This window comes from Equus asinus, chromosome 22 (genome assembly GCF_041296235.1).
Source record: "Equus asinus isolate D_3611 breed Donkey chromosome 22, EquAss-T2T_v2, whole genome shotgun sequence".
NCBI classification, from domain to species: Eukaryota; Metazoa; Chordata; class Mammalia; order Perissodactyla; family Equidae; genus Equus; species Equus asinus.
In genome coordinates this window covers 68,375,218-68,402,726 of record NC_091811.1, presented here as the reverse complement: position 1 = coordinate 68,402,726, position 27,509 = coordinate 68,375,218, and the positions used below count along the sequence as shown (strand labels likewise).

General features: G+C 35.3%; 1 protein-coding gene across 7 annotated transcripts in view; it reads right to left on the bottom strand.

The window, feature by feature from the left end:
- Positions 1–922: 922 nt before the first annotated feature.
- The window catches only part of CPSF6 (cleavage and polyadenylation specific factor 6), a 31,335-nt gene continuing 4,748 nt past the window's right edge, over positions 923–27,509 (bottom strand). The window contains exons 2-11 of one of the 7 annotated variants that reach the window (XM_044755585.2): positions 25,112–25,321; positions 23,564–23,667; positions 20,039–20,184; positions 18,978–19,151; positions 18,740–18,850; positions 17,793–18,297; positions 15,560–15,675; positions 14,905–15,058; positions 12,646–12,835; positions 923–5,735 (exon numbers count right to left, since the gene is read on the bottom strand). In XM_044755585.2, coding sequence (XP_044611520.1) covers positions 12,649–12,835; positions 14,905–15,058; positions 15,560–15,675; positions 17,793–18,297; positions 18,740–18,850; positions 18,978–19,151; positions 20,039–20,184; positions 23,564–23,667; positions 25,112–25,321 — 1,707 coding nt within the window. In that variant the 3' untranslated portion in view covers positions 923–5,735; positions 12,646–12,648. Of the gene's footprint in view, positions 12,567–12,645; positions 12,839–14,904; positions 15,059–15,559; positions 15,676–17,792; positions 18,298–18,739; positions 18,851–18,977; positions 19,152–20,038; positions 20,185–23,563; positions 23,668–25,111; positions 25,322–27,509 lie in introns of all 7 variants that reach the window. The other 6 variants (XM_044755584.2, XM_044755583.2, XM_044755586.2 and 3 more) reach the window with 6 other exon arrangements.

Sequence of the window (27,509 nt, the reverse complement as noted above, 5' to 3'; positions counted from 1 at the left end):
ATCCTGGGCACGGACATGGCACTGCTCATCAAACCATGTTGAGGCGGCGTCCCACATGCCACAACTAGAAGGACCCACAACGAAGAACATACAACTATGTACTGGGGGGCTTTGAGGAAAAAAATTTAAAAATCTTAAAAAAAAAAAAAAAAAAACCCCTTCACTAAGTCAGGCCTTGACCAACTCCTATGGAGCTCTGTGTGGCATCTGGTTAAAAGATGTTCCTTAACAGTCTTTTCTTTCAAGTACTTTCTGCAAGAAGTCTCCATTAACTCAATGCAAGTGAGGATTGGTGAATGCAATCTTCTTTAAAATGTAAACATACAACAAAGAGTGAAAGGGAAACTAACAAAACCTGAACCACAATTTTAATGGCGGCAGGGAAAGAAATCCCAGTAATGGTAACTTATTGTTTCTCATATGGTTATTTCAGCTGTTTAGATTGTTACCTTCAACATACTTTAAGGCACACAGGTGAGAAATCTGGGGCCTGATAAAATACCTGGCACACAAATCCTTAATGAAGTCAAACTTGTTAAAGTACTCTATATTGTTTCCAAGCTAGCTGATGAGATGTTTTTTGCTGCAATCAAGAGACATTTTTACTTGATTAAAGTCTAGTAAAGTTAAGAATTCCTTAAAACTAGACAAACGTTTCCTGAATCTTAGATTTAAGCATAAAACAGCCCAGAAAACTTTCAGGTTTTTAAGTTCTAATTTTAGCCAGATATTGTCGGGTTTAAAAACCATCAAAACACCAATACAGACGAAAATAACCACTATCTAGGAGGCTGGCTTAAAGATAAAATATGGACAACAGTTCAATCTCTGGTATACTGCATACTGCCAAGAAATATGAATTATCCAAACCACGCACAATGGTCAACAAATTAAAATCAAACAAAAAGGACAAACTGCAAAGTATTATCAAAACTGTGTTTTATTTTCAATACAAGATAAATACCATGCTTGTTACTAGTGCAGTTTAAGGCCAACAATGGCCATATAGCAAACTGCTGAACAGTCACCTAAATGCTAAAGAAAGAAAAGACAGAAAGTAAACATTAAACACAAAACTGCAATTACAAACATTTTAATAAAATGGAATGCTTTTTAATAGAAGCTAATATGGAAGTCTAGTTCTCACGGACACCAAAAAGATGTCTGATCAAATATCACCTTACCTTTTGCACAGAAATCTTATTCTGAAGTCACCATAGAGTCAATAGCTAAAATTTTAAGACTTTCTTTGGCCTTCTGGTATTAGACAAATTATTTACAAACTGTGATTCAGTAATTCATGGATACTGGTAATATGATACAATTTTTTTTGTTAAGGGCTTTCCATTAAAAATTGTAAAACAACTTTGTAAGGCTGCACAAGGCTGTAAACTGCTTTGCTAATAGACCAGGGATGAAGACGAGGAAGGAAGAGTAACAGACCTTTTCTTAAGGCTAAAGTCATCAATGTCATAGACGCATTCCTTGGAATACATTATGATTTACCCCAAAGGATCCTTTCCCATAAATACCACCTGAGTACTATAATTTTCAAAGTAAAAAAGTAAACATGAATTCACCATTGTATTTTAAAATAACTTACAGAATGCTGAGAAGTGTTATGCAGTAACAGTGCGACAAAAAGAACATCTTCAAAATGAAATGTTTCTACTAAACGCAGGGTCCGTCCAACTATGGAATGAATGTAAAACATTTACACCCATGGCGGAGTTTTAGGATACTCTCACAGGAATAATTCCCCATACTATTTACTATCCACAGATACCATTTCAAGATTTGTGTGACTTCAATTAAATTCTATCTAATATTTTTAAAGACTCTCATCACAATAGGTTAGTTAATACAGCAGGAAGTCTTTAAAACATGAAAATCTGTCTATACCTAACCTATTGTTTATACATCCCATACGAAAACCACAGTCTAGCTGCATACTCAGAGTGAATGCCAACAACCTGAAATTTTAAAGAAACATTGGTTAAGACAGACCTAAATCATCTGAACAGGACACAATTGCCTGAATATTCTGAATATTCAAAAAACTCATATTGCTTCTTTCTCATGTCAAGAAAGAAGAGTTTAAGAACTTCCTCCCAGAAGCCTAGACATTTTAATACGTTTTCTAGTTCAACTTACAATGAAACTTTAATCCCGAATCTTTCGTTTTCTCTAAATCAAAAATCTCACATTACAAACACAAGGAATGCTATATGTAAGGCCACATCTTAATAAATTTATAATTTTTGGTTGAACATTAAAAAATTAGTCTAAGGCTTCTAAGAGTCAAGTTGCTAAAAAATAAATACACCAGTGTTTAAACTGAAAGTTAATGTAAAAAAAAACACACAAACAACAAAATACACACACTGTAAGAACAGAAAAATAGAATGCTTTGCTACAAAAATCCCACTTAATATATTTTAGCACAAAAATGTCTAATATGTACAATGGATAAGCGTGCATTGAAGTACATACAACTACAGGAAACATTTACAGGCAGCTATGGGATGCAAATGAACTTGAATAAAATTCAAAAGGTAGTTATGTGTAGAACAGCAAGACTCTCAATACTGTATTCTTAGTAAAGATTTAGAACATAAACTTCCTCAAAACAACAAGCTGAAGCTTAAAACAAAAATGGAGCCGTCTTACAAGATACAGAAAATGTAACTATCATTCAGGTGTCGAGAACACTAAACAGAAAGTCTTGTAGTAGCATCTCATTCATAAAACAGTATGTATTTAGGTGATTGGCACATTGAAATACATAAGGGAAAGAGAAAGTTTTTAATCCTTCCAACAATTTTCCCCTTTCACTATAAAATGTTATACAACATTCATTAAAACCTCCATGTTTAAGAACTGACCTTAAACTAGTAAAAAACAAAGTGATATTCTCCACAGGAGAATTAAATGAAAACAATACCTTAAGCTACAATCCATAAGTTATTTGTAAACTCCAAATTGTAGTTAACTGCTTAAGAATATTCTAGGTAAAGGGCCCATTAAATGGACTAAACTATGATCAACAGCCACTGCAACTTAGTCCAAATCTTGCTTTGCAAATTTGACAAAATAAACACTTCTAAATTTACACTGGAATATCCTTCCTGCAACAGATGTCTTTTAACTAAAAGCAGCATGTTCAACTCAGTGTTGCTGCAGAAGCAATACCATTCGGGTGCTGTCTCCCTCCTTCATAACTTTACCAGCTGAAAGGAATGTGGCCACACAGCACTAGTAAACGCTATGGTTTAAAATTAAACTCAAGTTTGTTTTCATACCCACTACAATTATCATTAAGAAGAAATGAAAAGGTTTCTGGGACTCTCTTTTTTTTTGGTGTCTATGTAAAGATTTATCTCTTTGGATTGTTTTTAAACATTGAAAAAGAAAAGAAAGTTTTCCAATAACATCAGCCCATAAACAACAGAAAGGATATGAAAAGTTAAACAAGGCTTGTAATTTTCACCTTTACTGCTATACATTCATGTGTTATCAGGTAGAGAAAGACTTTGTAAAAATTAATTGGTCAAACCAAACAGTTACCTTCTGACATTTAAAAATAATGGACTAGCAGCCAACAATTCTAGCACACTCACATTGTCTGCAACAAGTCACGGAATGAGATCAGCCAAGCAGGGAGAAGAATGACAGAGAATGAATAATTAAAGGTTCCACTGATAAAAAATGAAAAGGTAAACGAAGGATTTAATTAGTACAAAATTTCCAGTTCAAGCACAGTTAGATTTATATGATTCCATTTTAAACTTGTTCAGAGAAAATTTTATTCTCATGGACATTTACTTACCTTTTAAGCTTACTATTAACTAATTTCCCTTGTAATATATTTATGTCCACACTTCTTTGCATTAGGGCATTGCAATTAAAATATAAAAAAGCTAAGAAATGACAAAAACACCACCTATACACAAAACAAGAAAATTGATTTTGATACAACTCTCAAATGTTAAAAAGGCAACTGCATTTTCAACAAGATAGAACACTGAAATTTCTGAGAGCAAGCAGTTCTGATCAATATCAATGGTCCCATGCACAAATACTCCAATAACAATACATTGTAAAATAAAACTGGCAATTATGTGAATAATTGGAAACAGCTGGTTTTGTAAGAACAAGCCTGACCATGGACAAGATGAACGTGCAGAGCTGCAGGGGCAATCTCCGGCGGGCTCTTACAGCTGCACATGACATAACATCTGGGGACCTAAACACTTTAAGCATTGCCCTAAAACTTGGCTATACTTTTTAAATACTAATGTGTATTATCAAAAGATCTCTCAAAGATAATCAGATATTAAAAACAAATTAATTTGCTTGAGGATTTTTAACTCAAATTTCTGAAGTAGTGATTGAGAATGACCTTCCCATAAAAATGCTTAATCAAGTGGACACTGCCTCTGCTAATTTTGCAGTTAAGAACACGTGAGCCAGGTGCTTTTAATGTGGGACTGTATGCAAGGCAGGTTTGAAAGAACCTTTGATTAAGCAAATAACTATAGCATGAATCAATAGGTTGCATGAATATACAGAGAATTCCTTAAACTGGAGATAGGTACACCCAAACTCTCCCATTACACACACAGGAGGATACAACCCAATGTTAATAAACATGACTCCTTCAGAAATCAACAGTAACCGGAAAATAAAACTAAGGCTCTCTTTACTCACATTTGTCTGCTGCACGGCTGTATTTACATTGCCCATGGCTTCAAAAATAAACCATAAGCATTATCAATATAAAACAGCAAATAACTGCTGCATCAAATCAGAACTGTCAAAATATTTCTTCAATGCTAGCAGTTTACAATTAAGCATTTCAGTACATCTGTGTTGTAATTAAGCTGCGTTACTGTAGCAAATAACGTATGGGTTTTTTCTAAAATGTTAAAACCACAACATTTTTTTTGACCCCTAACACATTGACTGGATTGCTATGTCTGTGAAATTTCAGTTTTTACAAGTTTACATACCATTCAGCAAAATCACAAGCTAACTAGGTAAAAACAGCTAGAAAAGCAGAATATAGAAATATTAAGTATCCATGTAATCACCTACTCTAATATCAAAATCAAGGGCAAGAGACAATTAATTAATATGTTTAATTCACTGAACGCAAGATTAGATTGATGCATCTCCAAAACCGCTATTGCAATGCTTCTTTGAAGGACAGTATAAACGTCAGAGTAACAGTATCTTTAGATATTGCTGAACACAAGACTTTCCCTGAGGTGTAAACATCAAATAACTTGAACAGCTTTACACATCAGCCCCATTAAACAGTTTATTACAACACTACATCTATTATAATCAAATTGGTGCTGTTTACAGACATTATCATATGAACATTTTTAACAAGAACAAACTACTATAAAAACAAGCATTTACTTGACTTTTTTCCAATTGCTTGCACATTATAATGGCCAAATGTATATAACCAGTAATAAAGTTGCAAAAGCTATAACTTTTTAAATCACACAGGTTTCTTTCAAATAAAACAGTTAAGCAACATAAAAAATAAAAGTAGAGCTACTGGTTACCATTTATGCAGATTTGCTTTATTCAGATCTATTCCTGTTCATTTTATCCGTGAATCCTTGTGGGTTCAGTTCAGTCACAAGAAGCAAACTGCTGGACAAGCGTCATTTTCCCCCATGAAGACTGTTTTGTCTTGGATGGTGTTCCTCTTCCTTCAGCTGTAATGTGTCAAAATTTGTGATGTAGATTTTGCTATTCCCCATAATACACAGAAAAACGCTGGCTTAACTATACATACACAAGCCGTGCATCTACTTCACCGTTGCGCATTCTAACACAAAGTAAGAATTAACTGAAACAGTAGCTGCCTTTGTGGTGGAGAAATGCTCCCAATTTATGTGATGATTAAAACAGACATTCTGCTTTTGTTCTTGATATTTTTGCCTTACATATTTAATGACTGGAACAGAAATGAAAATATAGCAGCTAGTGTTTCTGTGATGATGGAAACATTTATAAATCATTTTCTAAAGTATGTATACTACAAAAATAAACGAAAAAATGCTCTGATGATTTCAATGTAAATGTTTTCCATTCACCCACATATCAATTCTATGTAATTAACAATTAAATGTGAACTGAATATAAAATGCAATAAATTATTTTACAAATTAGTTGTATTTATTTGACAGCATACAGGAACTTCTGCAAATGTTATAAATCAAATGGTACTCCATGTTACAAAATTTATAAATAAAATTTATAAATGTATAGTTCAGTACGCACATTTAAAGAAATATAATGACATCCACGTACAAATCTTTAGACATAATACAAATTTAAAACATTTACTTTCACTCTATTCCACCTATATTGAAATATCTAATGTAGTATACAAACCAAAAGTAAGCTAAATAGGAATCCACAATGATAAATTTCATTGAAAACTCACATAAAGAAAAAAAGCAATAAATTTGATAAACTAAAATTTCAAGAATACAAAAATACGCACACTTCAGGTAGAGGTTCACAAAAGAAACATTCAATTAACTCAGATATAAGTAATTACTGAAACACCAGAGGGTTAAAATATAAATTCCAAGAGTTATTTCAGTAAGATGATGTAGTGAGAGGCAAAAGGGCATAATATTTAAGGATATTTTGCCAGAAAAGTAATTAAAAAATACTTTTTGCTCTATAATTAAGAGTAATTAATTAGTATGTCAGAACTATAATTTTTATCTTTTATGACTTTTCCTCCCCAACTAGGCTGTAAGCATCGGTACACATAAACATTCACATTGCCTGGCAGTAAAAACCTAAATTTTACAACTGCAAGAAGGAAAGCAGATGTTACAATCCTGAACTTTCTCTTTTAAATAGCTTCTTTTTGTCCTTATTTTTCAAAGAGATATTTAAGCTATTTCTAATGTTACCTTTTATTGTACCTTTATCTTATGCTGATGAAGCTTTTGGTGTAATTATTTCATGGGAAAAAATCTAGAAAGGCAGCTTTCATATGTTTTATTTTTATTATTTGCAATGCCCTTTGAAGAACTGATGTTAAAGTATTAAAGACAGACGAGGAAAATATCCTAATCTGAGGAAATGGATTACTGGGAAATTCATAATTCTTATTGCAAAAGAATGCCCTCTCTCTAGTTTTTTTGTTGTGTTTGGAGGGTTAAAAAAGAGACGTTAGGGGGAAAATTAAAGTCACAGTAAGCAAAAAAAAATACCCAATCCTTCCAAAAAACACACAGCATACACTGCAACTTTCTATCATCTATCACTCCAGTGGGGAATGTTACTACTTTTTATGTAGAGCCCTGTTAGTGAAATGACAACACACATCTTTACCCAGGACGGGGGCACTCATATTTTGTTTGATTATACTTTATAGATAGGTCTTTACTACTAATAAATCTCTCATTTTCACCATACAGACGTAAGATCTGGGGACAGTCTGACAGTTTTAATTTCTGTTTCTAAACACTTTACATTTATCCATTTGGAAATACAAATTTTACAATCTCAAACGGAAGCAAATCTGAAGACAATATAACCCATTTCCAATAACCCAATTTCATATTATAGTCTCAAATTCCTAAGTAGACATCTACATAAACAAAGATATCAAAAAGAAGCTTAAAAGCGACAAATACATTCAATGCTCATGTTTTCAGAATACCATTTGGTCAAACCTGTTATTGTCAAAGCCACACAATTCCTTGCTTTAAGCTATCAGTTATAAAAGGAAGCTCCAGGTAAACAGTTGTTCAAAAACTAAGATGACAAATGGAATCGACAGCTCTTTCATGAAGTCTGTAAAGTGAGCACTAAGTATAATTCCAACACAGAGAAGCACCCGCATTTTGAGATAATATAAGATCAAGCCAATACTAACAACTCGAATTACGAGTGTTTCTGTTAGAAACTTATCTAAGTAAATTTGTTAGCATCAGTGTTTCTAAACTCACGGCAAAGTCATCTTTCAAGTAAAAGATTCAAACATTTATTTGATATGGCTCTTTTCTAAGGTTTTCACAATACAGTGAATTAAAAGGATTCTAACATAATTTTAGAGATGTACTATTCCTCAGTGAAATAAAATTCACTTTTATCTGAAAATTTCTCCTTAAGAGGAATGGAGATGGGTTGGGCAAAAGAAATATAAGTATCTAAATATAAGTTACCTCTTTTTAAAAATCAAAATTCCTTCTTGCATTGACTAGAACATATCACACAAAATTCTGTTTATTGTAGATGTTTACAACAAATTCACCTACTACCAAAGCATTTCATATTTGCATCTTTCTACCTCTGGAGATAGTACTTACCTCATTTTAACTAAAGCCTCTTATTACACTATGAAACACATACATGATTGTTGCTCTAGAAAGTTCACTATTGTAGAAATAAATTTCACCACAGTCAAAGAAAAATTGTCCTCCAAATTTCACAGAACGGACACTTCAAAATAAGCTGTTTATGTGATTTAGAATTCACTGTGAGAGTTAAAACATGCTACCACAGAAAGTAAATTAGTAAATTCGGATAGCATATATGGCACCCTTATCCCTTTTTGGTTGTTAGGTTTTCTTTAAACAATGCTAACTAAATATTCATTCAAAATATTGTATTCAAAACAATCTAATTTACAAACTAAAACAATGGTAGTAAATTTCACACTGAGATGAAGGTGAGAGAGCAAAGTGACTCACACTTGGCACTGATTTTTTTTTAACAGGGAACATTAATCTTTTGTAAACAAAACCATATTCTTAAACCACAGTGAGCAAAAAAAACACTACACATCCATTCAAGGATCACTTCCTACCTCTTACCCTGTCACTTCAATTAAGAGAGCTGTGCAGTCAGACAGATTCTTAGAGTGAAAGAAGTGCAAAACTAGCAGATCCAGGGGAAGTAGAGAAGTTAGGATATATGCGAAACACAAAGAAACACTGGGCCAGACAGTATTAGGCAGATGACCTAAGAGATGCAGAAATAATTTTTAAATCTCATTACCACCATATCATTCATCAGATAATTAAGAGAATTTAATTTTCACATAAGCCTCAAAGCAACACTAAGTCTTAAGGAGATAAAACATTTTAACATAGAAGAAAGAACTTTTCATTCTTTTGGCTTTTGTTTTTCCCAAATTAGTGAAAAGCTATAAACTGAACAAAGAATGCAAAGCACTCTAAATCTTGTGAATAAAAACGAAATCTAAGATGGTAATTATAGCAGAAGAATAACCATACAACAAAAGAAAGTGTAGAGTTCCTTAATCCATATCCCATACATGATACTTAAAAATCTTATCAAAGAAATGGATAATGATTTGAGAATATGTAAAACCTCATATACCAGGGAGAGGAAAAGCATAAAGAGTATTTTAAAAAATAATTTTGTTTCATTACTCTTCAAAACACAAGAAAAACTGAATTGTTCACAGAACTTTGCTAAGTAGGGTTGTTCCAAACAATAAGAGGAACACAACCTAAAAAAATAAAAACTATGAACGTAAAATTATTCTAGAAGTGTACAATCTTAAAACACTAAACAACTTCTGTTTTGCTCAGAGTGGTCTGAGAATAGAGGCAGAGATTACAGAATATGAAGCACAATGTATTTACATACTGAAAATTTACAATACTGATATTCCCATTAAAATGTTATCTATTTGAACTTAGATACTGAATGCTTTTAGAAAAACTAATACATTTTTTAAATGAGAGAATGCAATTAACATTACCAACAGTTCAAACACAAAAAAATTAAGATGGGACAGACATAAACACCTTGCCAACATCATTAAGTTTCCAGTTAGATTAAGAACTTGCCCGTTTAGCCATTCATCACCACTTTAATAATAGATTACATTACTGTTTAATGTACAGACTTACTGACATTCACTGACATTAGCTTCCAAGTTGCTCTTATTTCATTTCGCCCATTTAAGATTTACACGAAAGGTCAAAAGGACTCATATTTAAAAACTTCTAAAATGGCCAACAGACCTTATTATGATGGTGATTAAATGTGCAGATAGTTTTCTGTTTAAAAAAGTTTTTAACTTGAATATATTTAGTCCCAGCCCCCACCTCTTTATTCATGTCTACATCCACAATAAATACTGTTCGGTATAGCAAAGGTACACAATATTCCAAGATAACAGAATTTTTTGCACTGGAAATGCTTACGTAAAATTTTGCTTGGATGAAGGCACATAACAATATTACAACTCAATTCTGATTAATGTACAAACAAAACATGGGAATTTGGGTATGGTACACATCAGTGATTAAGAGAAAATGTCAACAATAGTCTGCAAGTTAGAAATTCACAGTTAATGTCTGAATGTAATGAAACTCAAGCCATGATATAGTTAGGTGTACCCATTACTAGAAATGTAATGTTAGTCAATTCAAAGTATTTAAAAAAAACAACAGACTTCTCAAGAAGGAGTTTATGTGGTTGACTATGCTAGTTTAACTGAAACCAGTAGGAAAACTTATTAATTAACGTTGGGTATAAACTGGTTCGGAAGCCCCTTGATGGGCACATCCAACCCTGGAGATGACTGAAAATATATGCAAGTTTCGTTATCATGTCTTAGCTAACTAGAAGCTTGCTGATAATTGACAAAGTTGAAACAAAAACATAACTTGTAGGACCTGAATCTTACTATAAATGACATAGCTGATAGTGTTACACATTTCAAGTAGTAAGTTGGCCACAATTCACCTTAAACAACTGATGGTCATTGAGAATTTTTCCTAAGATGGGATCAGATCTATTCAACCCAAGGGGAAAAGAAGCTATATATTGAAAATTTAGTGTTTAGATTTACATAACACAACATTCAATTCTTACATCCAGAAGCAGCATCAATTTCAATAAGCTTAGTTTTAAAAGTGAAAGATGTTTTGCCTTAAAGAAATGTTTTGAGATTTATATTAAGTTCTGTAATACAATACATGTAGAAGTATTTTAAAATTAAAGTTTTGATAAATATTCAAGATGCATACTTAAATGCAAGGAAAATTATTAAAACTGGTCTTTTCACTTCAAAAAGCCCTTAAAACTCTAAGTAATGTAATAGCTTATTTGTGTACCATAAAAATAAGATTTACATGCTTATTTTCTAAATAGTATTCAAAAGGAATCTCATTTGATGAAATGTATCTATTATAGTTAAAGGAACTGCTATTCTATCAGAGAATTACATACACTCAATAAAGTCTTTGATTTTGCCCACAACAATTTAAATGCTAACAATTACCATGACTGAATTTTCAATGTTTCCTGTGATTAATGAAGAATACTCGTGTCAAGAGCAGTTACCTAAAAGGGGTATGTTTTAGCCTAATTTAATTTGGACTGCCACCAATATAGAAGAAAAAAATACCTGTTTACAGAATAACCTTTGTGCCACATGCACAAGCCTTACAGCGCCCTCCCCCAACCTTTCACATGAATAAATGCTGTTCACAAATATAAAAATAAAATTACATGTGGAAATGAAGTATAAACAGACAATCCCTCCCACTTCATGAAAAATGTACACAAGAAATAGTTTTAAAATACAGAAAAAAAAGGACACAATGATTATGGTTTATGAATGAAACAAAGAAAAATTATTTCAAGGTTATTCTAACCTGGAATGTATGATTTGATACAATTTAAAGTTCTTATATATGGACTACCCTGACCCATTTTAATTAAGTTTTGTATCTTTTTTGCAAATTAAAGGATACTATTTCTCTTCTTTTTTTATTATTTTTTTTGGTGAAGAAGACTGTCCCTGAGCTGACATCTGTTGCCAATCTTCTGCCTTTTGGTTGAGGAAGATTGTCCCTGAGCTAACATCTGTGCCAACCTTCCCCTATTTTTTGCATGTGGGTCACCCCCACAGCATGGCTTGGCAGTGTGTAGATCCGCCCCTGGGATCTGAACCCACAAACCATGGGCTGCCGAAGCACAGTGCACAAACTTAACTACACCACAGGGCCAGCCCCTATTTCTCATCTTTTAAAAACAAAAACCAGATGCCAGGAAAAGTTTCTTTTCTAAAAAAATTTTTTTTTAAAGTAGAAAATCTCCTTCAATGCTGAGAAGCCATCCTCTTGTATTATAAACTATCACAGAGTTAGATTTTCTTTAGAAGTTTAGGGATAAATGAAGTTAGTTCAGGAGAGAAACTAAATTTAATTTTAGAAGTCCAAGCAGATTATATATAGATAAATATATGAATTAACTCCCCGTGTTTTATATTTTAAATCACATGCAAACTATGTATGTGATTAAAAGAATTCCAATTTTTGGATTTCAGAAGTAGACAATGAGTCCTCTTGAATATTTTCTTGCTTTCTTAAGAACATTAACAATCTGAAACCTAAAAGTTGTAACTTAGTAATACAATTTCACGGATAAGAGGCCAAACTTTTTACCTGTCATTACTTACCTGTCATTTGGCTCAGATGTTTCCAGATTAAATTCGGAACAAGTAGCTGGACCATTTAAAATGTAGGTATATACTGTATAAACAACAGCCTTGGAGTCACAATTCCTGTTTATAATACACATGCTGACACAACAGGAACAAGGCATACCCACCTCCTAGCGATGACGATACTCGCGCTCGCGGTCACGCTCTCGGTCTCGGTCACGATCGCGGTCCCGGTGTCTCTCTCGTTCTCTGCTTCTCTCTCTATAATAATCATCATGACGATCTCTACTACGGGACTTATGACGTCGACTCTTTTCTCGTGATCTACTATGGTCCCTCTCTCTTGATCGTTCACGTCTTCTAAAAGAAATTACTGGATTAATGCTCTCCAAACCTAGACAGCTTAAAAAGATGTTAAATATTTTGGTATTTAAAAATACCTAAGAAGGGAAAAAATTCTTTATAAATGTAGTTTAGACTTACAAAATCATGAAATGTCAATAATGCCTTAGCAACTCACCCTCAAGCATGAACCAGAAATTCCATTTTTTAAAATATGCACCCAAAAATTGGGAACCAGACACACCAGGGCAATGCACCATATCATCTATTACACCTAATATAACTAGTAGCCTAAAACAGACATGTAGCATTTACAGAATGAAAAATAGAAAGATAAAGGAGAGAAAATTTTAAAGGACTTGTGTTTCAAGCTAAAGAACATAGAGAAGGTAGTTTTTTAGATACAGAATTCATGAAATCACTCAATATACACAATGGGACTTTACATAAAAATTACCACCCATTAACAGAGGTTACCTAAACTTATTTATGTATCAATTTTACATTGATAACTACAAAAGTATGGTTCATCATGAGTACTATTCCACTAAGAAACTTCCTAATAACATATACATATGTTTGCTGGGGCATGGGGGGGGCGTGGTGGGAAGCAGGAGAAATCTAGTAATTATGACCACTAGAAAAGTTTGGGATACTATTCACACTGTTATTTAAAAATGAGAACTGTTTCCTGAGCTATCGTTTTTCCAAAAAAACCAGACAATTTAACCAAAGTATGCTGCCTAAAATACTTCTGGAAATTCTGCTGTGCTAAATTCTGAAATTCACAATAAGGAAATAATTAAATCTCTATCTTTTTTTTTTTAAGATTTTGTTTTTTCCTTTTTCTCCCCAAAGCCCCCCGGTACATAGTTGTGCATTCTTAGTTGTGGGTCCTTCTAGTTGTGGCATGTGGGACACCGCCTCAGTGTGGTTTGATGAGCAGTGCCATGTCCGCACCCAGGATTCGAACTGATGAAACACTGGGCTGCCTGCAGCGCAGCACGCGAACTTAACCACTCGGCCACCGGGCCAGCCCCGTAAATCTCCATCTTGTATTTTGCACCAGACAGCTAGACTTAGCAAACATTACTAGGCGCTAAGCTCCTTGATCAAGGTAGAAGTTCTTACTTTGGACTTAAAAAGTTAAAACGACCATACAAGATTTCTGTTTGGATATATAAGAACTTTACACTGGGTCAAGAAGGTAGCAAAGTTGGAGACCATGACAAAGACAAGCGCCTCTCCCTTAATTTAATGAAGACGACTTTACCACCAAGGAAAGCACAGTGAAAAGAGATGTAAGAATATCATGGAAATACTAAAGATCTACCTTCCAAAAATATGTAAAACTTCAAGGTTAGCAGTAATGCTACAAAAATGAATTACCTAATTAAAAAACCATGAACAGATCATTCATTCATTCATTCATTCATTCCCTTGTTCAAGAAATATCTATTTAGCAACACTCAGTACCAAGCACTGTTTAGTCAGTAGAAGTATTATAGTGAACAGGTCGGGTAAGGCCTCTTCCATCTTTCAACATGTGTTCTAGTGAAAAGTGCATTAATAATAAGAATAGATTAAGTGCTGTGAAAAAATACAACATGACAGAATAACCTGGGAGAAGACCCCTCCTAGGAAGTTAGACTGAGTTGAGGCATGAAGGATAAGAAGCCAACTATGTGCAGAGGAAGGGAAAAGAGCCGCCAGCAGGTTTATCAAGCACAAAGACAGCGAGGTGGTCCAGTGCTTGACGTGTCGGGAGGAAGTGAAGGGAGACCAGCGTGGGTGCAGAGAAGTGAGCAAGGGGCGAGGCCCGACAAGGCTGAACAGTGGGGTAGGGACCACACCACACAGCGCCCCAAGGCTCACAGTCTTATTCTAAGAGGAAATGGAAACCTTGGAAGGGTTTTAAGCAAACACCTGACATTTGATTTAGAGTTAAAAAAACAACAAAAAACAACTAGCTGCTGAGTAAACAGTAATAAGAAAATCAAAGTCCTATTTTAAAGTCCCAAACACAAAATTTTTCCTACTTGTAAAGAGCGGTTTTAAACAGACATGAGACAGGAAAGTTTTACCTTGATCCAGAACCGTAAGACTTGGATTCAATTCCATGAAGGCAATCTTGCAAAGAGCTAATAAGGACTTTGCAACGATCATCGGCAGATACTTTAGACTGTTTAATTAAAGAAATCGCAGTTACCAGTGTCTCAATAGCACTCCCATAATCACCTATGAGGGAAGGAGAGGGCTAAAGTCAAATAAATTTTGTTTTCAAAACACCACCAAACCACTTGTGCTAAGAGTGATAACGTGTTTTACAGAAGGAGTGCCCTTTCACGTGACTACAGAGATGTAATTCTTTTACTGTTTCACCATGTGGAAAAGGCTTCCATGCGCATGGAGTCAGCAAAGTTTGTTATTACCGCTGTGTGAAGCAGGTTACCATTTTGTAAACACGAGAATAAATGAGCTGCCTTACGGCCCCTGAGCCACTAAATGTCAGGACTAAGATTTAAATTTTCACCTAAAAATGTAAAATTAGAGGTCTCTCCACTACACTCTAACATACAGCTTCCTTCAAAGCCTTTTAAATAAAGTATAGGTAATGAGTCGGAAATATAAAAATAACTACTACATGTAAATGACTCATCTTCAAGATTGTACTTAAAGTTTTAGGTCATTCCTAACAACATACATGAGAAATATTAATACAGGAAGAAATATACAAACCAGCACTGGCATCAGACACAGCTCTTGAAATAGCACTGCTTGAGATTGCCCTATTTCTATTCATGATTTCTTCAAACTCAGCTTCACTCAATGGTGTTCTTGCAGTATCCATTTCCCTATAAAATCAAAAAAACCTTAAATCGCACTCAACAGATTTTCTAAGTTAGTCATAACAGCACAAGCAATTCATACTGGTTGCTTTTGACGAGTGCGTTAGGGCTAGCAGTTACTTTTCCAGATCGAAGCGTGCTATTTCTCCTATGAAGACAGTTAAGTCCAAGCAAAATTCTCTTACACTACTATCTTTCAGCTGAAATAAAGCAGCAACTCAGAAACCTTGTCTTCCTGGAGGCCAGAAATGACATACTTACATATCTACAGTGTAATATTTTTCAGAGTCATACAAAAACAGATAACAAATTGCTCTGATGAATACATAACATAATATCTGAAAAATAAAAGGTACTCAATAAGTGTAAATATTTGTTGAAAAAAATGAACAAATGCCAAGATTTTCTAAAGCTGCTTAACAACATTAAAAACTGTACATGTACAGTCAGGAAAAGGTGAACTTTTCGCCATCTTATTTACTCATTACTAGGTAGGACACTGAGTTGAGGCGAGCAGTAGCAGTTCATTCTACTGAAATGAGGAAACAGCTAATCTAACCATTTGCATGCAGATAAGATATTATTGTTATTCCCCAAACTTTATAAACATCCTGACCGAACTACAAGCTGTTCCAAGTTCATGCATGACTTCAACTAAATGCTAACTCGTGCCCATCGTACCCCCTAAAAAAAATCACAACTAAGATACTCAGTTTTCTCCAATTTTCAAGAAAAAACTAGTCAATAATAGACCGCCCCCTGCCCCAGATTCTTGAAAATCTGATACTGCAGAAAGTCCAGCATGTTAGGAAAAGGCTTTGAGACTCCAATTTTAAACTGTCCAACCAAGTCACCTAACCCCTCCTACACAGTGAGGGTGAACACCGGACACGCAGCTGCTCACTGGAATGAGAGTGAACAGAACAAGTTACACCAGCTCAGCAGCTACACAACATTTTTCTAAAGAAAACAAAACACCGGCAGTCAAAAAGATGGAACTTCTACAGATAGATAACTGTCAATAAACTTTGTTCACATCAAATTTACTCCCGTGGGCCTGTGTAATTGTACAGAATTAGGCAGATGCTCAAATTCATTATTAGACAAACTGAAATACAAAGTAGCTTAATGCTGACAGTTACAGAATACAAAATCAAATGGTAAACTGAAAAATTGAAGGGTATGGGGCTGGCCCTGTGGCCTAGTGGTTAAATTTGGCACAACTCAGCTTCGGCAGCCCAGGTTCACAGGTTCGGATCCCAGGTGTGGGTCTACACCACTCATCAGCCATGCTGTGATGGTGACCCACATACAAAATAGAGGAAGACTGGCACAGACGTTAGCTCAGGGCCAATCTTCTCAGCAAAATAAACAAATAAATAAAATTGAAAGGCACAAATTAAGACAGTTCTTACAGATTATAAACACAAACTCTCCAAATTATGATTTCAGTATGGATCATTTTTAAATTACTCTGGAGGGGGCTAAGAGATCACAAAGTTCAACAGTTTCCATCCAGCTTTTCTCTAAGGATCGCCGTTAATTATTTTAATTTCCATAAAGCCTATGTCTTACAAGCCTTTGTCTACCCAAAAATACTTGTAAATTATTTAATGTTCCCATTTTAATTAAGTTAGTAATTTGCTACTCAAGACTCTTGATCAGCATGAGATCATCGACAGTATCTAACAAACTGATCCAGTATCCAAAACAATGAAAAAAACCTTAGTGTTCTCGTAGTGCCATCAATGGTAAACGAGATTCAGACTTTAAAATTTTAAAAATAGCTCCAGGATCCCAACTGCTCACTTTAATTATCTTTATTAACCACTTTTAACTTAAAAAATGATGGACATGAATCCCAGGATTCAGTGATTTGCCCTAAATCACACGGCGATGTAAGTGGCAGAGCTGGATTATTCCCAACCCTGTTCAGTATGTTTTTCACCATATCATAACCACCTCTTCTAACAGGAAGAGGAAGCAACACAGAAAATTAAATATTTGAGGAAAAGGCCATAATTTAAAAAAATAAAAAAACCTTAGCAATGGAGCGGCGAGTATCTTTTATTGATCAAATACAAATATACCAAGTTTACTTTCACAGCTATGTGCTAACTTACCTTCCAGGAGGTCCATAGTCACCCCTATCATATGGCGGAGGCCGGCCATACGGATCTGTCGGTGGTGGACCCCGGCTATCTGATGTAGGCATGCCGCTGTTGGTTGGTGGAGGAAAGAAAGCCGGGTTCACATGTGGAGCTGGCGGTGGAGCACCTGGAGGTGGTCCAGGAAGATGCGGAGGAGGAGCAAGCGTAAGGGGTGGCCCAAGAGGGCCAGGTGGGCGAGGTGGAAAGGGGCCTGGAGGTGGAGGTGGTCCCTGTTGTGGAGGTGGTGGACCAGGAGGGGGGCCGTAGCCTGGAACTGGAGGTGGAGGACCAGGAGGAAGCGGACCCAATGGAGGCTGCCCAAAAGGTTGTCCAGGAAAAAGAACTGGTGGTGGAGGGCGATCTCCTCGATTAGGAGGACCAGCTAAAGGAGGCGGCAGAACCTGACCAGGAGGTGGAGGACCTGGTGGACCAGGTGGGCCTGGAGGACCTAAGGGTGGACGCGGTGGAGTCTGTCCAGCTATAGAATAGAGAGAGAGAGAGAGAGAGAGAGAGAAACACTTCAATAAAGTATTTTAACCTTTATGCCAAGATTATACTTTTAAAGCGTAACTCATAGACCAAGATTCTTTCTCTTTAAATGAAACTCATACGGTAAATGCTACACTAACAACTACAAAGGTGATGTATAGCCTTACAAATTTAACTAGCTCAATTTGTGCTTAAGAAAAATTATTAAAACAAAAACTTTAATAAAGATTACAATGCTTAGAGATAGTTTCCATCTTTCAGCGTATACACTTCTCACAGTGAAATCACCCACCTTATAGTCTACTCTGATGCCAAGCTAGAAAGTGAAACAAGGAAAAATGGTCTTGAAAGGATTTTTTAAGAGGTAAGAAAATAAGACGGATGTAAATATTCTATATATAAGTCAAGCAAGTTTGGAGAAAAATAAAGACCTTTTAGGCCAAAAATGGGTATTTCCTCTATGCTGTGCCCCATATGCCATGGAATCCTAGTTTCCAGGAACAAAGGCCGAGTTCCTTTAACAAGATGCTTGATCAAATTTCCTGGATTCCAAAAATAGCATAACAAGGAGAGTAAGTCACATTAATAATGCATTACTTGAAAAAGAGAGAAAAGGAAAAGAGGTATTAGGTAGACATTTTATCCATGGTAATTTAAGAAAAATTTTACCTGGAAAAGGTGGGGGTGGCCCTCCTGGTCCTGCTGGCCCAGGAAATCTGTCCCCACCGGGAACAGCCCCTGGAAAACGGCCCCGTCCTCTACCACCTTGTGGAAATGCTGCTCGTGAACTGCCTCCTGGAGGACCAGCTTTACCTTCCCCAGACATTTGTCCTGATTGTGTAGCTGCAAATATCCAAATACTCATAAATAGCATTGATTAAAATAGTTCTCTGAAATGTAACCACTGTTATTAGAAATAACGCTATTTCAAAGTTCATTTATACTATACACTAACTTGCAAATGCCTTGGGCCTGTCCAAACTCCATGAGAAACACTGGTTAGGAAAACACTCACATATATTTAAGTTCTTTCAAAATCTCAAAACATTCAGGCTTAAACGTATTTCCAATGAGCAAATACGAGTTAGTTTCAAAATACCAGTACTCTGCAGCAGCCCAGACCGAAATTCTCCAACAGAAATCTTAATTTCAGTAAGCACAGACCATTTAAATTTTGTAACATATTCTTCAGTTAAATCTTAAGGGCTAAAACATTAAAAGAAAAACAACCACGTGAATTTCTGTTAATTACGTGATCATTCATCTTATCTCTAAGTGGTAACATTCCTAAGTGTGTAATGGCAAATCTTCTCCACAACCATTTTACCAAGGGGTGAAAGGCCTTGGTGCCCAGCATAAAGTCAATGAATATTTTCTGATTATTAGTGATTTCTCCCCCATAACACACATCCTTCAACCTAAGGGTCAGAATGCAGATCTTCCTTTCTCTAGGATGGGAACGACAGGACAAGAATGGCAGGGCTATAAACCTTGCACACTGTTGAATAATACTGGGTCTGTGACATACAGAGAAAAATGGAGTATATTTCTAGTACACGGGATCACAGTCATAACCAGTAACTAAATCAAATTCAAAGCATGGACTTTTTAAAATGGATTCTCCAATGAACTAAATATTAAGATGACTTTTCTAGTAATAACATCTAACAAATGCTAGCAACATTGATTAAATGCACATCTTTAATTAAAACCTCTAAGGGGTTGCTTACTTTTCCTGGACTGCATTTCAAATTGACTCAGGAACTGTTTATTGCATGGAGTTACAACAGGATTCTGACCATGAAGTTCTCTTTTAGGCAACAGATCCATTAACTTTTTTGAGGATGCTTCAGATCCAACACCAACAAGGGCAAACCTAAAAGATGTTTAAAAGGGTGAGGGTCAAACCTGAGAAGGGTTAATAACGCTACTGCAATTAAAACGGATATGGCCTTAATTTACTTTTATCTAAGAAAACTGAAAATATTTCTTAAAATAAAATTATACAAGTTCACACTTTCATCTTTAACTTTTTTATAGCAACATACCATACAATTCACTCATTTAAAGTATACAATTCAGTGGTTTCTAGTATATTCAGTTTTACAACCACCAATACAACCAATTTTAGAAGACTTTCATCACCCCAAAATGAGAACCCACAGCAATTAGCTCTCACTCCATTTCCTCCCATCCCCCAACTCTAAGGAATGACGAATCCACTTTCTGTCCCTATAGATTTGCCAGTTCTGGACATTTCACATACATGGAATCATACAATATGTGGTCCTTTGTGACTGGCTTCTTTCACTTAGTGTAATGTTTTCAAAGTGTATGCATGTTGCAGCATATATCAGTACTTAATTTCTTTTTATGGCTGAATAACATTCCATTAAACGAATATACCACATTTTAAAAATCCATTCAGCAGTTGATGGACATTTGGGTTGTTTCCACTTTTTGGTTATTATGAACAACACTACTATGAAAAGATGCTCAACACCATTAACTATCAGGGAAATGTAAATGAAACCACAATGAGACACCATTTCACACCCACTAGAACGACTATAATCAAACAGACAATTAACAGGTGTCGGTGAGGATGTGCAGAAACCGGAGCCCTCATACACCGCTGGTGGGAACGCAGAAAGGCACAGCCACTTTCACAAACAATCTGGCAGTTCCTCAAAAGGTTAAACATAGACTCTGACACACAATCCAATAATTACACTCCTGGGTATATACACATACCTAACAGAACTAAAAACATATGTTCATGCAAAGCTGGTACGTGAATATTCATAGGGGCATTACTGATAATAGCAAAAGTGGAAACAACCCCACTGTCAATCAAATGCCGGATAAAATAGAAAAATGTGGTATATCCATATAACAGAGTATTATTTAGCCATACAAAGTCCTAAGAACTGAAACATGCTACAACATTGACGAACCGTGAAAACCTTGAAACTAAGTGAAAGCAGTCAGTCATGTGGGACCACATATTGTATGATTCCATTTATAGGAAATGTTCAGAACAGGCAAATCCAGAGACAGACTGCCAGTGGGTACGGGACTCCTCTTTGGGGTGGTGCAATTTTCTGGAATTAGACAGCAGAGGTGGTTGCACAATCCTGAAAATACACTAAAAACCACTGACCTAACCGAAGACCTTAAAAGAGCAAACTTTACGGTACGCGATTTATATCTTAGTAAGAAAGAAAGATTAAAACAGAAAAAAATGAGTGACTACCAATTCATATAGTTACAGGATATTCTAGGTTACTCTCAGAAAGGTGCTCAGGAGCTTCGAACCCTTTTTTCCCTAATGTTCAAGATGGCCCTTTAATTAGATCCCTTATTCCAGCCAACAAACAAGTTGTTTGACTCAAGATTATCTTGGGTCACAACATTTACAAACTATTTAATGAATTCATTAATTCAACAAATATTTATTGAGCACCACCTCCTGCATGCCAGGCTCCATTCTATGGCCTGGGATACAACAGTTAACAGAACAAATCCCTGCTTTCATGGAGCTTACATTCTAGCAGGAGACAAGACAATAAACAAGTAACATACACAATAATAAAGGAAAAATAAAGGAAGGAAACAGTGCTGGGAGCAGAAGGGACTTCGCAGCGGTCAGGGACGAACTCTTTAAACAGAGGACTGAGTGAAGTGAGAGAGAGATCCAGGTGGGTATCGGGGGAATGTAAACCAAGAAGGAAAAACTGCTCAAGTCCTGAGTAGGAATGTGTTGAGGAACAACAGAGAGACGAATGTGGCCAAACCGGCCAAGGAAGGTGAAGGGAGGTAGAAGACAGGTCAGAGGTGGCAGGATCAGACCCCAAAGTGCCTGGTAGGCTGCAGATTCCAGCTTGTACTCTGAGTGAGACAGGAAGACATGAGAAGACTCAGCACACGAATATTGATGCCACTTTTTTTCAACCTCTACTATGTGTCATACAGATGTAGGGGATTAGGGTGGAAGCAGAACACCAAGTAGAAGGCTACTGCAAAAGTTCAGTTAACAGAGAACAATGGCTCAGACCAGGGAGTAGAAGTGAAGTGTGTGAGAAGTGGTCAGACTCTGCATACATATTTTATGTATATTTATGAAAATATTCTTAGTTAGCATAAACTGTACAGAGACCAACATAAAATAAACATATTCTTCATTCTTCTGCATCCAGCAATTTGTCTTAAAAAAAAATTCCAAAATCTGCACTTGAAGATTTATATAAATGAAACCTGCTACATTATTTATTTTTAATTTTTCTTTTCTATTTTTTTTAAAAGATTTTATTTTTTCCTTTTTCTCCCCAAAGCTCCCCCATACATAGCTGTGTATTTTTAGTTGTGGGTCCTTCTAGTTGTGGCATGTGGGACGCTGCCTCAGCATGGCTTGATGAGCAGTGCCATGTCCAAGCCCAGGATCCGAACTGGCAAAACCCTGGGCCGCGGAAGCGGAGTGCAAACCTAACCACTCCATCATGGGGCCAGTCCCTACATTATCTATGATAGGCAAAAACTGGAAACAACCCAAATAACCAAAAATAAGGATGGTAAAATAAACTACAGTAGCATACAAAGTATGACGGAAAGAACTAGACATTAGAGAGGATGTATATTTACTGACAAATATTTGTTTTATTCCTTGTGTTATAAAATGTGAATTGTAATCCTGGTGGGTTTTTTTGCAATAAAAATATAAGTAGTAGGAAAAACCCTGAAAATATATTCACTAAAATGTTAAGAGTGATCATCTACAGATGGTGAGATTGTGGCTTTTTATTTTCTTACTTTTGGACATCTGTATTTTATAATGTTCCTATAATGATCCTACCTCGTTTGTATAATTTAACAGCCTAAGAAAATAAAGCACAACATCTATGTTCCTCATGTTATTCTCCAGTTGCTCATCTTCCCCCATCCCTTAATCACTGGGATAGTAACGCTTCTTCAAACTGTCATTTCAATAATCATTTCCATCACAGATGGAGAAAACTCAGGAAAATTAAAGAACAGACCTAATCTGCCCACACTTCCAGCTCCACTAGTTTTAGCGAGCTAGATCAAAGAGGAAGTGAAATGATTACAAAGCTTTGCCCAAGAAACTCCTGCCAATGTGGATAAAGCATCTTACACATGCAGACAGTTAGCATTACCTTTAAGGAAAGTTACCCCCAAAATTGTAAGCACTAGCTACTAACTCATACTAAGAATAAAAACAGAATTAAAATTCTTACCCCTTTGACTGGCCATTTGCCCGATTTTCAAAAAATTTTATCTCCAAAATATCATTTACTCCCAGAGAATGAACTGCTTCAGTTAAATCTTCATCTGTTGTCCACTGCAAGACATTTCCCCCTCATTAACCATCAAAACATATCCAAGATGTTTACTGCTTAGTTTGTAAGAGTAAACTCAGAATAAACAAGAGAAAACGAATGCTCAGTGCAAATCTAAGTGCGGTTACTGCCAGCCAGTCTCCAATTTTTAAACAGCACAAAAGCACCTGAGGATGTAACTTCATCCCTTGACAGTTTTGGAAATCAGAAGGTACACACCCTTAGACATAAGACAGATGTTTTATTCTTAAAGAGTTTCTGATCTCTTCCATCTTTAAACTGCTATGATTTTAAATTTTCAGTAAAACCAATCTCACTTGTCACTTCCTCTCCCTAAAGGAAATTATTTGGGGAAATAAATCCCATCTTATGTTTGAATATAAGATGAAAAGAAGAAAACCTAATATGTACTGAGTACCTACCATGTACTTAGTAGTATCAAATACTTAACTCTGAAAACAATCCTGTAAGTCTTATTATGATTCCCATTTTACACATGATGCAATAGACTAATTACAATGACTAACTGCATCATGTGTAAAATGCAACAGACTAATACAGAGCACCAACAGAGCAGCTAAGATTCAAAGTCTTCCTTAGCAACCACGCTCTCCATAACTACACTGCTAGCGTCTCCAATATTATAAAATTGCTCAGACTGGGTGGTGGGGGATCAGTCAATTAGTTTTTTAAAAAATTTAAACATTTTAAAATAAAATGCTATTAAGGAAGTGGAAGGGTGACAAGTTTTGCTATCTAGACAATTTTTAAAATTTCAAGTATATGTAACAGATGTTTCTAAGTAGAGATGTAAAAATTCTATAGGACTGTTTTAGTGAATATTTAAGATTTAATGCTAATAAAATTATAAATAGATACATCGAACATCTAGTTAATGAAACTCCCAACCAATCATCTTATATTCTCAAAAACCACCCAAATTAAAATAAAATGTATATAGTAGTACTTCCATAAAACAGATTTCAAATGTAAGAGCAGAAATGACACTGAACAAGTCTGTGTTAAGTAGATAATGAAAGCTTTTTAAAACCAGGAGTTTTTGTCTCTTTCCTTCTACAGTTCTAAATCCTGATGAGAGCTTATGTGAGCATTTTTCTTTGTAAAATTGGGATACTTGAAGTGCAGTAGTAGTAAGGTAAAAAAAAAAAAAAAAAGTGATTTGAAGACAAAATAATTGAACTATATTTAACTGGAATCTCTACCAAAACAAGCGGAATGACCACAAAATCCAAAACTAAGAAGATGTGGAATTTACGATGTTGTAAATGTACCTGTATTTCCTTCCTCACTGTGCATGCAAGCATACAAAACAACGAATCCAGTAACTTCAAATTCTCATTTTTATAGAACTGGAGAAAAACATTAACTACTGGAACAGTTCAAAACCAATCAGCAATAATTAAGTGCTTTGTTAAGCTTACTTACCCACGTTAGATTTCCAATGTACAAAGCAATTCTCTTCCCGGTGTACGTATAGACAACGTTCGGTGCTGCTCCCTTACCCACGTCGTCACCAACGGTTGGTGGGAGAGTATCCATGTAATCCCTGTCTTCGGGGGCATCTCCATTATTTGCAGATGGAGAGATGACATCATCATACAAATCTATCTGATCATGCCCACCATATTCAGCTTCCTGAGATACAGAAATAATGCTCTAGATTATATAACAGTCAGACTATTCATTCAACTATTTTGTCTGAAAAACCTGGTAGAAGATAGAAAAAAGCCCAAAGACCCCAGTACAAATCTTCTCTCACTTTATGCCATAAATGGATTCTTGAACAGCGATGTAAAGTTAACTTCCACACAAAGAAGCGTATTTCCCCACTGACATTTATTATAGTGTAGGAAATAATGTTTGGGAAACATTTTCTCTGGGAAAAGAATGGCATGTAGACAAAGTAATATAAAGCCCTCCTTGGAAGTAAAATGTTAAAGTAAAAGTAATAATACACGAACGCAAATAGATGAGCTTTGAAAAAAACTGACAATATCACAAACAAAAATCAGAGCCATTACAAATCTTTAATATTTGGCTGCAGAAAAATACAACTTATTTTCTATGGTGTCCAGGATCTTGCTTCCCTACCCTGTGAAAGCTATTAGTTTTAGAAAAAAGCAGGGTGAGCTAAGCCATAAGGAAGGGATGAAGAAACGTGGGTAGGTAAATAATTCCAAATGTTGTAACAAATAAACAAAGGAAAGAGAAACAATGAATAAAATAAAGGTAAAACTATCCAAATTAGTATCTAGGAGTAGTTTTATTATTCTCAGTCAACAAAGAGTTAATGCTTACCTGACTTCTTAGATAGCTAGTCAATTAGCAAAAGATAGCTAGTCAATTAGCAACAGAAAGTTGATACCAACAAGGATCTAGTAAACAGTAAAGCTTTGCCATTGAGTGTCACCAGCAGACAAAGCAATGCTAGTGGATGCCACTTACATGCCTAAATGATAAGCAAGGAAAATGAAAAAGAAACATATGTAAACAGGAGAAAAATGAAATGCAGGTATTGGCAGAACACTCAATACTATTTAAATTGCCTTTAGTAACCATTCCTGGGCCACAGTCAGTATTAGAGGAAAAACTATTTTTATCTTTCTCCCCTTCCACCAGTAAGTACCTAAATCGATATGAACTGTTTTATTCTTATGAGGTAGAATATTTGAAATAACAAAGGAAGAGGAGGCAATTACAATTACAAAACAACTTAAGAGTTCAGACATAACTCATATCCTTTCCCATTAACACAATTCATTACAGATGAACTGTTATACCAATGGCACGTAAGGAACAGCTAACAGTTTTAGGTACTAAGTGTTACACGGATAAAGAATGACCCAGAAAAAAACATTTGTAATTCGATTGTAAACAGACCAACAAAATATTGTTATTATAGGCCCCAAGAGAACATAACTATTGTTTTGTTATTCAGAAGGGATCCAGAGTAAAATTTTTTTTAAAAAACAAACAAACAAACAAAAAAAGAAAAACTTAGAAAGGGAAATGCCATTTACATACACAGCCAAAAGGACCTGAAATTCGTAAAGTCATCTTCAGGTAATCTTCTGTATAACTGAGTTAACTAATTTACTAATTATATAACAGAATCTTTACATAATAATTTCCTTATGAGGCACAATGTCTGCAAGATTTATTTAGTAAGGGACCCAAGATCCTAGGGAAATCAGAAAACAAAGCCATCTTTAGCAATGGGCAGAAACCAAGACCACAAGTCACTGAATAATGCCATAATTTTATTTTGTTTGTACAACAATACCAAAAATAATCTTTCAGAATTGAGTTTTTGTTAAGCAAAGTAACATGCTCAAACTGCAGTGACAGTAAAAATTAGAAAAAAGGAGGGTGAGTTTTGTTAGGAATTTCAGTGTAGCTGAAGCTTCAGGTGGCGTGGCTGCAGCAGAGGTTCCATACACTTAAGATACTAAAAGGCTTCCCACAGGGGCAGTGGGCACTTTAAGGTCTCTTGCAATCCGGTTCTGTCTATCAAGCAGAATTATTATTATTATTATTATTATTATTATTATTATTATTATAAAAAGGAGTTGTTTCCATCCTCCTCAGCAGAGACTATAATCACAATATATGGTCTGAGGGAGAGTAAAAAAGAATGCAAGAGTTATTAATAGCAGGACTAAAATAAAAGTATTTAAATTTACACTTTCATGAAATAGGTCAATACATTATTTGTTTTTTCATTAGTTGTAAATCCAGGGAAATATTTACATAAGTAGACAATAATTTACAAGCATAATTGCAGCTACACTAACCTGGTGAATCACAATCACTTACTATTTTT